General features: G+C 36.9%; 1 protein-coding gene across 1 annotated transcript in view; it reads right to left on the bottom strand.

Annotated features, from left to right (window-relative positions):
• Nucleotides 1-1368: 1368 nt before the first annotated feature.
• The window catches only part of LOC109261428 (ankyrin repeat domain-containing protein 26-like), a 112214-nt gene continuing 98450 nt past the window's right edge, over nucleotides 1369-15132 (bottom strand). The window contains exons 19-22 of the mRNA XM_053902241.1: nucleotides 9539-9829; nucleotides 8789-9003; nucleotides 7321-7549; nucleotides 1369-1648 (exon numbers count right to left, since the gene is read on the bottom strand). Of these exons, the coding sequence (XP_053758216.1) occupies nucleotides 1565-1648; nucleotides 7321-7549; nucleotides 8789-9003; nucleotides 9539-9829 (819 nt within the window). The 3' untranslated portion in view covers nucleotides 1369-1564. The remainder of the gene's footprint in view (nucleotides 1649-7320; nucleotides 7550-8788; nucleotides 9004-9538; nucleotides 9830-15132) is intronic.

Genomic DNA, 15132 nt, shown 5'->3' with positions numbered 1-15132 from the left:
TAGTGGACAATGTTTTGTAAGCATCCAGTAAATTTTTTCTATTTATTTTTCAAATCATATAATTTTTGTTCAAAATCTGTACATATTCTCGTGATGCTTTCCATACTGGATCTTGATTTAGAATTGAATCATCAGTAGATACTAAAGGAGTTCTACAGGATCCTCGTTCAAATTCGGTAGCAGCTGAAAAGGAAAAGAAAGAATTATCTTCTTTCTCCAAAATACTTTTCACTACAAGTCCTTAAAAAAAAAGAAAGAAAAGAAAAGAAAAGAAAAGAAAAGAAAAGAAAAGAAAAGAAAAAGAACAAAAGAAAGTTGGGGCCTTTATGAAAAGGTGTTAAGAAAATTGAAAAATAACTACGTACAACTGCAATATGAAACCCAAGATTAGTATTAATTATATTTTGCTCAGGGTTGCACACTGAATTAATTGCTATTGTGGATAAATATCAGAGTTTCTGGTTTTTTCATTTCAAGGTGAAATCACAAGATGAGGACACAGTCCACCCTGAACAATCATAAACTATAAACTGAAAAATCAAACAGGCATTTCCCAACATTTCTGAACAGGACCTTCCTTGATATACAGATGTAAGTGACAGGTATAAAACACAGCACTACTGGAACATACAGAAGGGACATCCCAGTTTTGCGTCAATATTGTCTGCTTTTTGGTGAAGGTGATATGTAATCTGACACCTGAAGGACAAGGAAAGAGTATGCTAGGTAGAGGGAAGAAGCACATACAAAGAGCTAGAAGTGAGGAAGAACACTTGTGCAATTATGAGTAGTTTAGTTTGAGAAGGTGCTAGAGCAAAGCAGCAGAGTAGGGAAATAGTGAGACAAGGCTGAATAATCTGGCAAGAAGCAAACTGATTTGGGTGTTTTCATTCCATGCTAAGGAATTTAAAGTTTTTCCCAAGGGCAAAAGCAATGACAAAGTCAGTGAGTGAAGACTGAAACCCGTTACCTGTCAAGTGACAGCTATATGACCTCTAATTACTTAACCAAGCATTACTAAGACGACTTTGGCTTTTTGGGTCTTCTATCACTAGCGGAAACAACAATTTGATAAAGCACACCTTTTCTGAGACTTGTGCAGGTTGACAGTTCCATAGGGATGGCACCAGTGAAGGAAGATTATCGCCAGAAATAATAACAGATATATAGATTTAGGGAGATTGAAAAAAACTTCTTTAACGTTTATTTATTTTTGAGAGAGAGACAAACCACAAGCGGGCAGGGGCACAGAGAGAGGGAGACACAGAATATGAAGCAGGCTCCAGGCTCCGAGCTTTCAGCACAGAGCCCTGTGTAGGTTCTGAACCCACCTGAGCTGAAATCAGTCGCCCAACCGACAGAGCCACCTGGGTGCCCCTAGACTTTTGGGAGATTTTAAAAGAGCTATGAAACATGAGGACTAAATGAGGAAGAAGTGTGTTCTTCATTAGGCTCATGTTTTTACATTTTTTATTAGATATGTACAAAAAAAATGTGAATGCAGTATCCATTATCCAAACAATGGAAAGGGATGCCATTTACTATTTATAGTTTATTTCAGAAATCAATGATATCTAACTTCATACATTTTTGGCAACATACCTTCTTCTGGTGCTCTGGTTACTGCTTTCTCCAACTCCCGCTGCATCTGAAATAAGTCAAATATTATTTAGAATGTGTAAGGTAAACAAAAGACATTGTAGGAATTATATATAGCTTACGACATGTGGTCTTGAAACAATACTTGTAGAGATTAAACCGAAGTTAGGGATTGCTTACATAGAAAGACAATCACATGAATAAAATAAATTCCTACCTATTTTATGTTAGTTTTAGATAATTGAGAACAGATGCATACATACATACATACATACATACACACACACACGTATATATGTGTGTATATATATATGTGTGTGTGTGTGTGTGTGTGTGTGTATACGTATATATAATGCCATTTAAGTGAATCTGATAAAAAGCACAATTAATATTGATCTATTGAATGTGTATAATCTCTGAAAGGTGATGTTTGATCTTACTGGTACAAAAAAGTTTAAACAAGAATCATATTGTATACTGAATTATTACTGGGAAATGATTAGAAAACCTGCCATTTATGAAAGTTTAATCAGTTTTTTACCTTAATGAATTGTTCCTTAAAATGGGCTTTCCATTCTTTCACTTTTAGAAAAACAAAATTTGAAGCAATGCTTTTGCTATTAATTTTTCAGGACTGACTCTTAAATACATATAAAATGAAGAATGTGGGACTGTCATACTGTCATGTGGAAATTCTATTGGCAAAAAATTGAGTAATAATATTTTGCTATCTGTATTATGACTAAAACACTTATTTCTTTTCATATGCACACAAAGATTTCAGAAAATCTCTTTGAAGAAAGGAAAAATAGAGGGTTACAACAGTTTTCAAGCTTAGCTTCTGATTTATAACTTTCTCAATTAGAGATAAGGAAAACAATATACAATTTTCAATTGTAACTTGTTTCCTTTCTCCAAATTAGGACCCAGTTTGGAAACACTTGACTTATTAAAGTTATGGTTATCTACTTATGAAATGTGTACGAACATTTCCAACTACAGGTGACCCTTGAATAACACAGAGGTTGCGGTGCAGTCAAAAACCTGCATATAATTTTTCATCCCCCCAAAACTTAATTACTAATAGCCTACTGTTGACCGGAAGCCTTACCGGTAACATAAACAGTCGATTCGTACATGTGTTGTACAGTAGAATAAGCCAGGGCAAAAAAATGACATTGAGAAAAACAGAAGGAAGAGGAAATACACTTACAGTACTATACAGTGTCCAAAAATAATCCATGTGTAAGTAAAGTAGACCCGCACAGTTCGAAACCATGTTGGTCAAGGGTCAACTGTATATTACAAGTGTTCCTATCTAGAATGTTCTTATTTAGATCTTTCTTATGCAAGGTAGCCTCTCCCTGAATGCCCCAAACGGGCTCCAAAATAGTGTACTGAACATAATCAACACTGGTGATAAGGATTCCAATGTCTTTACAAATGTAGGTGTGAGGACAAATGTTTTGGCTGACATGTTTCCCAATATTTTCAGAGACTATTTTCCCTAATACCTTTTTTTAATTGAAGTATAGTTGACAGACACTGTTACACTAATTTCAGTATACAAATTCAGATTGGACAATTGTAGACACTATGCTATGCTCACTACCGTACGTGTAGTTACCCTCTGTCACCATACAACATTAATACAATATTATTGAGGATATTTCATATGCTGTATTCTTCATTCCTGTGACTTACCTATTTTATAACTGGAATTTGTACCTCTTCCTCCTCTTCACCTATTTTGTCCTTACCCTCTACCCACCTCCCCCCTACCAACCACCAATGTGTCCTCTGTAGTTATGATTCTGTTTGTTGACTTGTTTAGTTTTTTTATATTCCACATGTAAGTGAAATCAGATGGTATTTATTTGTCTTTCTCCGATTTATTTCACCTAGCATAATACCCTCTAGGTCTATCAATGTTGTCACAAATGGCAAGATCTCATTCTTTTTGATGGCTGAGGTATATTTCATTGTATACATATTACACATCTTCTTTATCCATTCATCTATCGATGGACACTTAGGTTGCTTCCATATTTTGGTTATTGCAAACAATGTCTCAATAAACATAGGGATGCACACAGCTTTTCAAATTAGTGTTTTCATTTTCTTTGGGTAAATACGCAGTAGTGGAATTAATGAATATCTATTTTTAAGTTTTTGAGGAACCATAACACTTTTTTGACAATAGCATTATATTCTGGCAGTATAAAATGAATGGGACAACTTTACTATACCAGACTTATAAAATTAATAACTCAATACCAGATGATGGGGGAAGGCTTTATTCAAACAACTTTATATTACCATTAATAAATACGATATAAAATATAAACCACGTTTTTTACATGACATGACTTAAGGAACTACCAAGGTAATGTTGCATCTTTTCCCCAAAAGCTCTTTTCCTAAATATTTACCTCTGTGACCTTTATGTTTATTTCTAGGTAAAAACTGTGTTTCGATGGTGAAAATAGCTTTCAAGTCCATGAATAAGGACACATGTGTACTTTTATGTATACCTTTCCATTTATCAGAAATATAAGAGGGTGAGAAAATTTTACACAGAAAAACTATATATCAGCAAATTTTAATTCAAAGAACATTTTTAAAGAATTTTTAATTAGAAGGATTTTCTCATTACTGTTAGCATTCAAATATGGCCCATAGAAATCTAAGGTTCGGTTGGGGACACTGTAGGATTGAGGGACAAGGAAGTCACAGCCATAGTCTCCATCTCTCCTTTAGTTAGACAGCTCTACTTCTCTCTGTTTTACACAATACAGTTTAATGCAAAAAAAAATTACGTTCTATTCTTTGAAAACAAAATTATTTTGAAGGTATAAAAGTCACTAATTTAGTCAAAATCCCGAATTTTGCGTAATAGACAAAAAGGGCTCAGAGAGAGTGTACTTTGCCTGAGGTCATGAAACCAACTAGATGCAGACCAGGAATAAATACACTTCTGGTCTTACCAAGCCTAGAGTTCTATGCCAGTTACTTCCTCATAGTCAGGAAAAATATGTATATTTTAAGTATAACTCAGAGAAAATGAATACATAAAACTTTGTCATGTGGCTCAATAATGTTTAGGTATGAGGCACACAATAGTAGCTCGCTAACTAAATTACAAATTTTAAAGTCATGAATAAAAATAAAGGAACAGAAATTATGTTAACTCCTTTTAGCAGCAGTCAGTTTTTAAGCACAACTTTTTTAAACCACAGGACAGAGAACTTGAGAGAGAGAAGCTTTAGGTGAAGCAAGCAAGCTGAAACTGAGGAAATTCTTCCTGAAAGAATGATTTATTTCTTCCCAAGAAATTTTGGTTTATCAAAATCAATCAACAAATGAGGGAACCCATGGTGTGGTTATTTACAGCAAAATTTAAAACCCAACAGATTTCTCTTTCCCATCTAGCATGCTTCTGTCTAACCTCTCATCATTAGTTGGTATGTACAAAAGACACAATTCACTTTATTTATAATTTAAATCCGGTCAGAAATAATAGGTGAACCTTCACTTCTCACATTTGGACTTATCTCTCTCTCCCTCCCGACAGGAAGGGAGACTTACCTAACGGGTGAATTTGGGAGAAGGAGCTAAGCAGTGCTTATGTGTTTCTGAATCTCCTCTTTGAAAAGATGTGCCTGCCCACAGTAACATGAATTTGGGTCTGCGCTCAGCTCTGGGGTAAGCACCCGGCCCCCGGCGTGGGGGTCAAGCATTTGTTTCCTCAATTTACAACTGTGTGGGGAAGTGCCCAATTTGGGAGGAAGCCCAATGTGGCTAACATAACCTAAATCATATCCTCCAATTTGTTAGTGTGTATTAGTAATAAAGCTACTAAGTTTCTCTCCATCTCCCTGTCTCCTGTGTTCTGAATTTAGAAAGAGAAGAGCAGTGTTACTTGCCGCCTACCCAGTGTCACCTGTCACAGCTCCACCAAGAAAAATGACTAGACAACACTTACAGAAACATTCTCTTCTTCCTTGGCTTCATAACCAATGTACATTGTTCAAAAGCAACGCCCACTCAAAAGAGAGCAAAAGTTGAAAGAAACCATTTTAGAAACAAACATAGAAAGTCAGACAAACTGAGGACACAGAGGAATACCTTCCAAATGAAAGAACATGACAACACCTAAGAAAAAAGAAACTAACAAAACTAAGAAAAAAAAACTAAGAAAAAAAAAACAGAGATAAGTGATGTACCTCATAAAGAGTTCAAGGTAAAGGTCATAAAGATGCTCAGTGAACTTGGGAGGAGAATGAATGGATCCAGTGATAACATCAACAAAGAGATAGAAAATATAAAAAAGAACCAATCAGAGCTGAAGGATACAATAACAGAAATGACAAATACACTAGAGGGAATCAGCAGCAGGTAGAAAGATGCAGAAGAACAGATCAACAATTTGCAAGACAGGGTAGTAGAAATCATCCAAGATGAAAAACAAAAAGAAAAAAGAACTTTAAAAGTGAGACTAGGTTAAGGGACCTGTGGGACAACATCCAGTGTAATAATACTTGCATTCAAGGGGTTCCAGAAAAAGAAAAGAGAAAGGGGCAAAGAACTCATTTGAAGAAATAAAAGCTTCATTTTAAAAATTCAAATATTTTCTTGATTTAGCTATTTATAAAATGCTCTACAATCGTTCATCAAGAGCGATTCAATAAAAATTGAAACAAAGGTGCTATAAGTCAAAAAAAAGGAAAAAGAAAAAAGAGTGCCATAAGTAAGAAAGCAATTAAAGATGTATTCTCATGTAAGAAAATAGCAAAAATTTAACTTAAAAGAGAAATTAACCATTTTAGTGTTACAAGTTGATTTAATTCATAAAAAGGACTTATCGTGGATTCTTTTTTTTTTTTTTTAAAGTAGCCTCCATGCTTAGTGTAGAGCCCAATGCAGGACTTGAACTCATGACCCTGAGATCAAAACCTGAGCTGAGATCAAGAGTTAGACGCTGAAATGACTGAGCCACCCAGGCACCCCCTTGGATTCTTTTAAATAGTAAACATTCATATGTCGTTAAGTGTTTGGAGGACGATCATTCACTGACATACAGGGGTGCAAAAACTGGATGATAGCAAAACCTTCAAATGTTTATGAACCACTGCCAACTGAAAATAAGTTCAAGCATCTAAGTGTACCTGTGGTCAGCAGGCAATAACATTTACTTTCTAAAATCAAATTTAAATGAAAGCTTTTCAAGAAATTTAACATGGGTCAGTTTAGTTATATTTATTGAATACAGTTAATACTAGGTGTCTCTTGTGGCGCACCTGGGTGGCTCAGTTGTTTTCAGTGTCCAAATCTTGATTTTGATTCAGGTCATGATCTCATGGTTTTGAGACTGAGCCCCACATTGGGCTCTGTGCTGAGCATGAAACCTGCTTGGGATTCTCTTTCTCCCTCTCCTTTTGCCCCTCCCCTGCATGCACTCACTCATTCTCTCGCTAAAATAAAATAAAAATAAGTATCTCTTGGAAATGAGAGATCAAGGGACTAATATATATATATATATATATATATATATATATATATATATGTATAAAATTTACCTCAATTCTTTCTTAGCACATATAATTATGACTTTTACTTCGTATGTATTAGTTACTTAAACAACTCAGAATTTCACCAAATTAAAAGCAACAATTATATCAGATATCTGAAACCCAAAGTAAAACAGATAATATAACTCACCTTCCACAAGGAAGTCTCCCAGTGGTCATATGACGGCCGTGGTTTTAAGGTAGGAATCACCAAGTTTCCTCTTGGAGTAAGGTTTCCCTTGAGCACTGAATTATTTTCAAAATGTCCACAATAAGGTGTTTCCAGGCCTGGGCTCATAGTAAGAGTCCTGAGTAAAGTTTGATGCTGCTGTCTCTCCGCAAGAAGTTTTGTATTGCTCTCTGACAGCCTCTCATTAGTCCTGTGAAGATTAAAAAACACAAATACATTTTCTTTTTCCCTAAATCATTCCTAAATGACTTACATCTTTTTAAGTTTCCATAATAGTAAATAGCATTTGCCATTGAACAGTGTTTTAACACTGAACATGTGACAGAGCACACCTACTATCTAAAATTATACTTTTAAAATTGTTCTAAAGAAATACTTATGTTTCCAGGGGGACCCCTAATGAACAATTCAAATGAGGGAAGGGAGAGAAGTGGCTATCAGTGATGTACACGGCTTAATGAATAATACTTGCTGTCTTCTGGAATGGCTGTACCGGCAGGATCCTTCAGGATGCCATTATATATACATACTTCTATTTCGTAAACCTGTTTACAGATATAAAAATAAACCATCCCTCAAAGTCATTTTCAAGCATTTGCTTTCACCACTCTTGCACATTTCACTTACTATCTCAAAGAAACTGAGCATTTGACACCGAGGAATCAGTGAGACCAACAAGCTCTAGGGGAGATAGTAGATGGCAGAGGTGTGATCAGAAAGAACTAAAACAGCTACAGAGGCAGTTAGCTTATAACAGTTACCAAGGCACTGGAGGCAGAATCTGCCCTTTCTGTCTCCCTCCCACCATGGTGCTCGTTTTAGCCACTTTGGGAATTATACTCCCCTTCAGCCCTGTGTGAGTCCTTCTGAATTTCGCATGTGTGCCATTATGTAAAGTAGAAAAACCATAAAGGATAGTTTGTCTCAAGGCCCACTCTAGTAATAATACCAAAGTTCACAATCAAGAGAATAAATGTACCAAGCTGCCAGGATGAGTAGTAGTAGTAGTACTTGAGCTTTTAGGTTAAAGATGTCATCTTCCAAAAATGAACTCATCGACATTTCTATTTAGGGTACTTCTGGCAAGCAATTTTATAATAATATACTTCTAAATGAGAAAGCTTCAAACAATGCACTTAAAGACTAGCAGATCCGATCAATGGAAAATATACAGGGCGGGGGGTGCGGGGGTGGGGTGGGGGAAGAGGTCCTGTAAAACCAAAAAGAACCAAAAAGAAGAGGAGGGATGCAAACTGTCCTGGACTAACATTTCAAAGGTAAGTTTACTTAGAAACATCATTTTCCAAAATTACACGATCTAGTTGGCTTTCACTTCCTACTCATCTCATGATCTTGGCTCCACAGAAATTATGCTTTAGAGGCAAATTAATAAGCTAAATTTCTTGTCTATGATTCTGTTTTGGCTTACCTGTTCAGCTTATTTCTCAAGGACTTTCTAACTTTTAATTCTTCTAGGTAGAGTTGCCTGTAGGTTTCCAACTCTGTTTTAGTAGATTCTTCTTGAGACATCTTCATTGTAGAGACCTGAGATTCCAGATCTTTAATTCTAAGTTCCATTTGACTTCTCGTTGAAGCATGAGCATTTTCTCTTAACTGGTCCAAGTTTTTAGCTGCTGCTTGTGCCTAAAGCAAATTAACGGGATAGTTTTAAAATAGCTATAATCTGAATAATTAATTATACCTGTTTCCTTTAGTTCTGAGTCAATGATTCAGAGAGCAATTTTAAATGAAAAAAAAGCTCAAGTGTAAAATATTTATCATCAATGTCAACTGAATTAAATATGATTTATAAAATTAAAGTTCAATCATTCTTGTATTAGTATTCACGCAATCTGATAATTCATATAATAGAATCAATGACAAAATTTTTAAAGTCGACAATAACCTTAAGAATAATCCAAGTACAGTGCAATTTTTAAATCATAATTTTTCTTTTCCTCTTAATAGCGAGACTAGTCGTTTAAATCATCATTTTTTCTTATCCTCTCGATTTAGTAGGAACAATGATGAAAACTGAACTCGTTAAAAGGAGGAACAAATGCCTCCAGAAGTCTACAAATTACCATAAAGCAAGTAGAGGAAACCCATACAACACATCTATCCAAAATGGAATTTGTAGTGAAATGAATGAAAGCACATTACAGATCAATCAATTAACCTGTAAAAACAGGTTGACTTCGTGTAATTTTTCTACTATGTCCAGTCGTGCTCTTTCTTCAATCTCCCGTTTATACTGTTCCACTTGACTGCGCTCTACCATATTCATTTCCATAAATTGTTTCAATTTTACTACTTCTTGTTGTAACTTCTTGTTATCGCTCTCTAGTTTTTCACGTTCTTCTTCGAAAGCTTTCATTGATAATAACTCTTGTTGAAGAATTTGATTTTTTGCATCCAGGTGTAGACATTTTGAAGATGTAGTTTCCAGTTGTGTTGTAAGGACATCAGCCTGCATGAATAAAACACTATAGTTTGGAAGTGGAGTGAAAAGACTCTAACCCAAAACTACTATCAAATTTTTTTTCAGATTTTAAGTAACCTCTAAGCCCAGTGTGAGGCTTGAACTCACAATCTCAACATCAAGGGTAACTGAACCAACCAGGCACTCAAAATGTTAAATAAACTCATTTGCAATAAAATGTTCCCTGTCTTAGAATGTGGACCCTTAAACAACTCAGAAAATCAAGAGCAAAGTTAAAGCCATCAGGTGTTACTGAAATAGATCTTTGCTATCATTGTCTTTACTACACAACATTTGCACTTGATTCTATACTTTTATTTTTCTATCATTCTTTCATATCTTTCTTTCATAAAATAAGTCCCCTCTTAGGAGAAAGTCTCTTAGCCCTTCCCCGATCTTAACACTCCATAATTTTTAAAGAAGTTTTAGCAATATCATATTGACTTATGTATGCCCGAGTTCAAAAATACGTCCCAAGATAAGACTCTGAAAATAAGACTCTAATTCATGAATCTACAAGTAATGTTTCTAATGCCACGGCCTTTTTCGGAGCTGCAAATGTTTTAATGCTAATTTGAACTGCGTTCCCGGGAGAAATGATTCTCCAGGTTAAGAAATCACATCTCCCAGTATAAAACTTTAATTGGATAATCCACATATTTTTTTGAGACAAAAAAATTAATTCAATACTGTTATCTTGTAATCCTTTGTTACTTTCTAGGAAATAAGAGATCATACTAAACAACAACAACAACCACAACAACAACAAAACTGGCTGGAGTTTCAGTGATGCTGAGTTGGGAAGGTCTTCCATCCATTATATATGATTGGTAAGACAAGGTGAGTGGATGTGGTCGTTTTATAAATTTGTTGATACTTCTGTGAAAATCCTGCCCCTTAAATATATGCTGGCTTCAGTAACTGGTTTCTAGTGAGCAGAATATGCAGAACTGCTGTGATTTTTAAGGCCAGCTTGGAAAATGTGATACAGCTTCCATCTCACTTTCTTTCTCTAGGGAAGCTCACCCTTAGAACCCAGCCACCACGTTGTGAGGAATCCCAGGCTACCTAGTGAGTCTTCATGTAGATACTCCAGCTGAGACTAGCCAACGTCCTAGCCAAAGGCCAGCTTCAACAGCCAAACATGTGCATGAACAAGCCTTTAGATGATTCTAGTCTCCAGCTTCCAGTTATGCCAGCTGATGCCAAACGAAGAAGAAATGAGTTGCCCTACTCTGCTTTGCCTAAACTAAAGATTGGTGAACAAGATAAATGATGTTTTGAACTACTAGGCTTTGAGGTGGCTTATTATGCAGCAGTAAATTACTACCACAGATACTGATACTAAAAATGGTGTGCTGCTATTCAAAAAACCTAAAACTAAACTTCCTTTGAACCAGGAGGTAGGTGGAACCTGGAAAGATGTAGAAAAGCATAAGAATGAGACCCAAAAAGGGCCTCCACGAGACTCTTAGTGGAAGCCTGATGGCCTGTGAAGAGGCTGACAGCAAGGGTTTCTAAGCAAGTGAAGAAAATGACACTTGAGGAAAGGGAAGTCATGCTACAAAATACCTGAGAGTAAAACGGATAGGAAAGAGAAACTAAAGAAAGACTATGCAACTGAAAGGAACCAGGACTTAGTGGGTTCAAGTATCTGTTTCTCATTTACAGCCTCTCTACATGTGGAACTGTCAAATAATGCTGACATGAAGAAATGGCTTTTGGGTTACGAGAAAATCCAGGGTGCTACCAGGAAAACAGAAAGATTTAAGGTATGCCTCCAATTTCTTTAGGGATCTTAAGAGTATAAGATTTTTTTTAAAAGTAGGTTCCACACCTGACATGGGGCTTAAACTCAGCACCCAGAGATCAAGTGTCACATGCTCTACCAACTGAGCCAGCCAGGAGCCCCAAGAGTAGACGAATTTTAAAGGCATTGTCATATAAGAGCTTCACAGGAAACCTGAAGCGAAAAGCTGATCTCAAAAGGACTTGGGAGGGTCGCTTTGCTAAAACACGGCATGAAACCCAGTAATAATTACAGAAAACTAAAAAAAGGTAAGAGATTTATAGTAGCAAACATACTATTTGCTAGCTTGGACTAAAAGAGACCAAATCGTGCAAAATGAAAAGAGGCCTTTGGGTCTTAGAAGTCCCACAGGGAGGAAGCAGGATGAAAAAACAGCTGCAAATACAGGTCATTCCTTATGAAAAGGAAGGAACCAAGAGCTCAAAGAGTAAGGAAAGGGAAGAGACATGGAAAAAGTATTCCCGTGGTTAGGAGTAAGTCCGAACTTAAGAACTGACAGCATGCATCAGGCTATATTTCAAAACTCTTATGGACTAGGGTGCTTCCCATCTTCTTTTTCTGAATGGGAGAGTCTTCAGCAGTTGACCAGAATGTTGCATTTGTGAGTGGTAAATAACTGTCTCTTTTGTTCTCAAGTCCTCATATTGAGAACACTTGCACTCAAGGGGCTATACTTTAGATACCATAACCCAGGCAGCTTATCCCCACTGCACCTGATTAAGATGGTAAGATCTTGGACTCAAGCCTTGAACCTGATGCCATGATAACTGAAACTTGCAGGAGGTATTGGAGGGGGAGGGGAGTGAATGTATTTTTCAGGTGGGAGGAATACAAACATTTGTGGCCAGTGGGTAAATTATACTGCTTTTTAAAGGTGTCCATAGGTTTCAAATATTAATTCCATAAAAAAAAGACCATGGTACAACCTTAGTGTCTTGCTCCTAATGAACAGAATATGTGACTATGATGCTGTGTGTATTCCAAGCCTAGGTGACAAAAGGCGATACAGCTTCTGCCTTGCTCTGTATCTCAGGCTGCTTACTTGGAATCTAGCTCCCCATCTAGTGAGGAAGTCTAGGCCACAAAGAGGGTCTAGGTGTGTCAGTTTAAGTGCTTCTGCTGCCTCCTGAACTGCAGTCCCAGGCAACAGCCAGCATCAACAACCAGACGTTAGTGAACAAGTCTTCAAATGGATCCAGCCCCAAACCTTTCAGTTGCCCCACCTGAAGCAGAGTGGGGCAGACACTAGCTGTCCTGGCACACTTCTCCTAACAGATTTGTGAACCAAAGAAATCTAACCTTTGGGGAGTTTGTTAAGAAGAAACAAAAATGATAAATGGAACAGTGGATGAAAAAAAGAGATAAGACACATAAACTTGTATAGGAGAAGTTGGTCTCCATTAAAGTAGGTTGTAATAAATGTTAAGATTAACTTATTAACAACCCACAGTGCTAATGAGAAGAAGCAGATAACTAGAAGCAAGATCTAAGAAGTTTTTCTCTCAGTTTTTCCCCAGTTAGGATCATATTAGCTGTTCATTTTCCATATATGGCCTTTATTATGTCGAGGTATGGTTCCTCTAAGCCTACTTTGTTGAGGTGTGCTGCTATTCAAAACATCCATCATGACCATATGGTCCTGTAAATCGATGCAGAAAAGGCCTTTGACAAAATTCAGCACCCTTTCTCAATAAAAACCCTTGAGAAAGTCGGGATAGTGGGAACATACTTGAAGATCATAAAAGCCGTTTATGAAAAGCCCACAGCTAACATCATCCTCAATGGGGAAAAACTGAGAGCTTTTTCCCTGAGATCAGGAACACGACAGGGATGCCCACTCTCACAACTGTTGTTTAACATAGTGTTGGAAGTTCTAGCATCAGCAATCAGACAACAAAAGGAAATCGAAGGCATCAAAATTGGCAAAGATGAAGTCAAGCTTTCACTTTTTGCAGATGACATGATATTATACATGGAAAATCCGATGGACTCCACCAAAAGTCTGCTAGAACTGATACATGAATTTAGCAGAGTTGCAGGATACAAAATCAATGTACATAAATCAGTTGCATTCTTATACACTAACAATGAAGCAACAGAAAGACAAATAAAGAAACTGATCCCATTCACAATTGCACCAAGAAGCATAAAATATCTAGGAATAAATCTAACCAAAGATGTAAAAGATCTGTATGCTGAAAACTATAGAAACCTTATGAAGGTAATTGAAGAAGATATAAAGAAATGGAAAGACATTCCTGCTCATGGATTGGAAGAATAAATATTGTCAAAATGTCAATACTACCCAAAGCTATCTACACATTCAATGCAATCCCAATCAAAATTGCACCAGCCTTCTTCTCGAAACTAGAACAAGCAATCCTAAAATTCATATGGAACCACAAAAGGCCCAGAATAGCCAAAGTAATTTTGAAGAAGAGGACCAAAGCAGGAGGCATCACAATCCCAGACTTTAGCCTCTACTACAAAGCTGTCATCATCAAGACAGCATGGTATTGGCACAAAAACAGACACATAGACCAATGGAATAGAACAGAAACCCCAGAACTAGACCCACAAACGTATGGCCAACTAATCTTTGACAAAGCAGGAAGGAATATCCAATGGAAAAAAGACAGTCTCTTTAACAAATGGTGCTGGGAGAACTGGACAGCAACATGCAGAAGGTTGAAACTAGACCACTTTCTCACACCATTCACAAAAATAAACTCAAAATGGATAAAGGACCTGAATGTGAGACAGGAAAGCATCCAAACCCTAGAGGAGAAAGCAGGAAAAGACCTCTCTGAACTCAGCCGTAGCAATCTCTTACTCGACACATCCCCAAAGGCAAGGGAATTAAAAGCAAAAATGAATTACTGGGACCTTATGAAGATAAAAAGCTTCTGTACAGCAAACGAAGCAACCAACAAAACTAAAAGGCAACCAACGGAATGGGAAAAGATGTTTGCAAATGAAATATCGGACAAAGGGCTAGTATCCAAAATCTATAAAGAGGTCACCAAACTCCACACCCGAAAAACAAATAACCCAGTGAAGAAATGGGCAGAAAACATGAATAGACACTTCTCTAAAGAAGACATCTGGATGGCCAACAGGCACATGAAAAGATGCTCAACGTCACTCCTTATCAGGGAAATACAAATCAAAACCACACTCAGATATCACCTCACACCAGTCAGAGTGGCCAAAATGAACAAATCAGGAGACTATAGATGCTGGAGAGGATGTGGAGAAACGGGAACCCTCTTGCACTGTTGGTGGGAAGGCAAATTGGTGCAGCCACTCTGGAAAACACTGTGGAGGTTCCTCAGAAAATTAAAAATAGACCTACCCTATGACCCAGCAATAGCACTGCTAGGAATTTCCCCAAGGGATACAGGAGTACTGATGCATAGGGGCACTTGTACCCCAATGTTTATAGCAGCACTCTCAACAATAGCCAAATTATGGAAAGAGC

The sequence above is a fragment of the Panthera pardus genome, unplaced genomic scaffold (genome assembly GCF_024362965.1).
Source record: "Panthera pardus isolate Hobbes unplaced genomic scaffold, ASM2436296v1 HiC_scaffold_15, whole genome shotgun sequence".
Lineage (NCBI taxonomy): Eukaryota > Metazoa > Chordata > Mammalia > Carnivora > Felidae > Panthera > Panthera pardus.
Note: the sequence above shows the minus strand (reverse complement) of the source record. Positions and strands in the feature narration are given on the sequence as shown.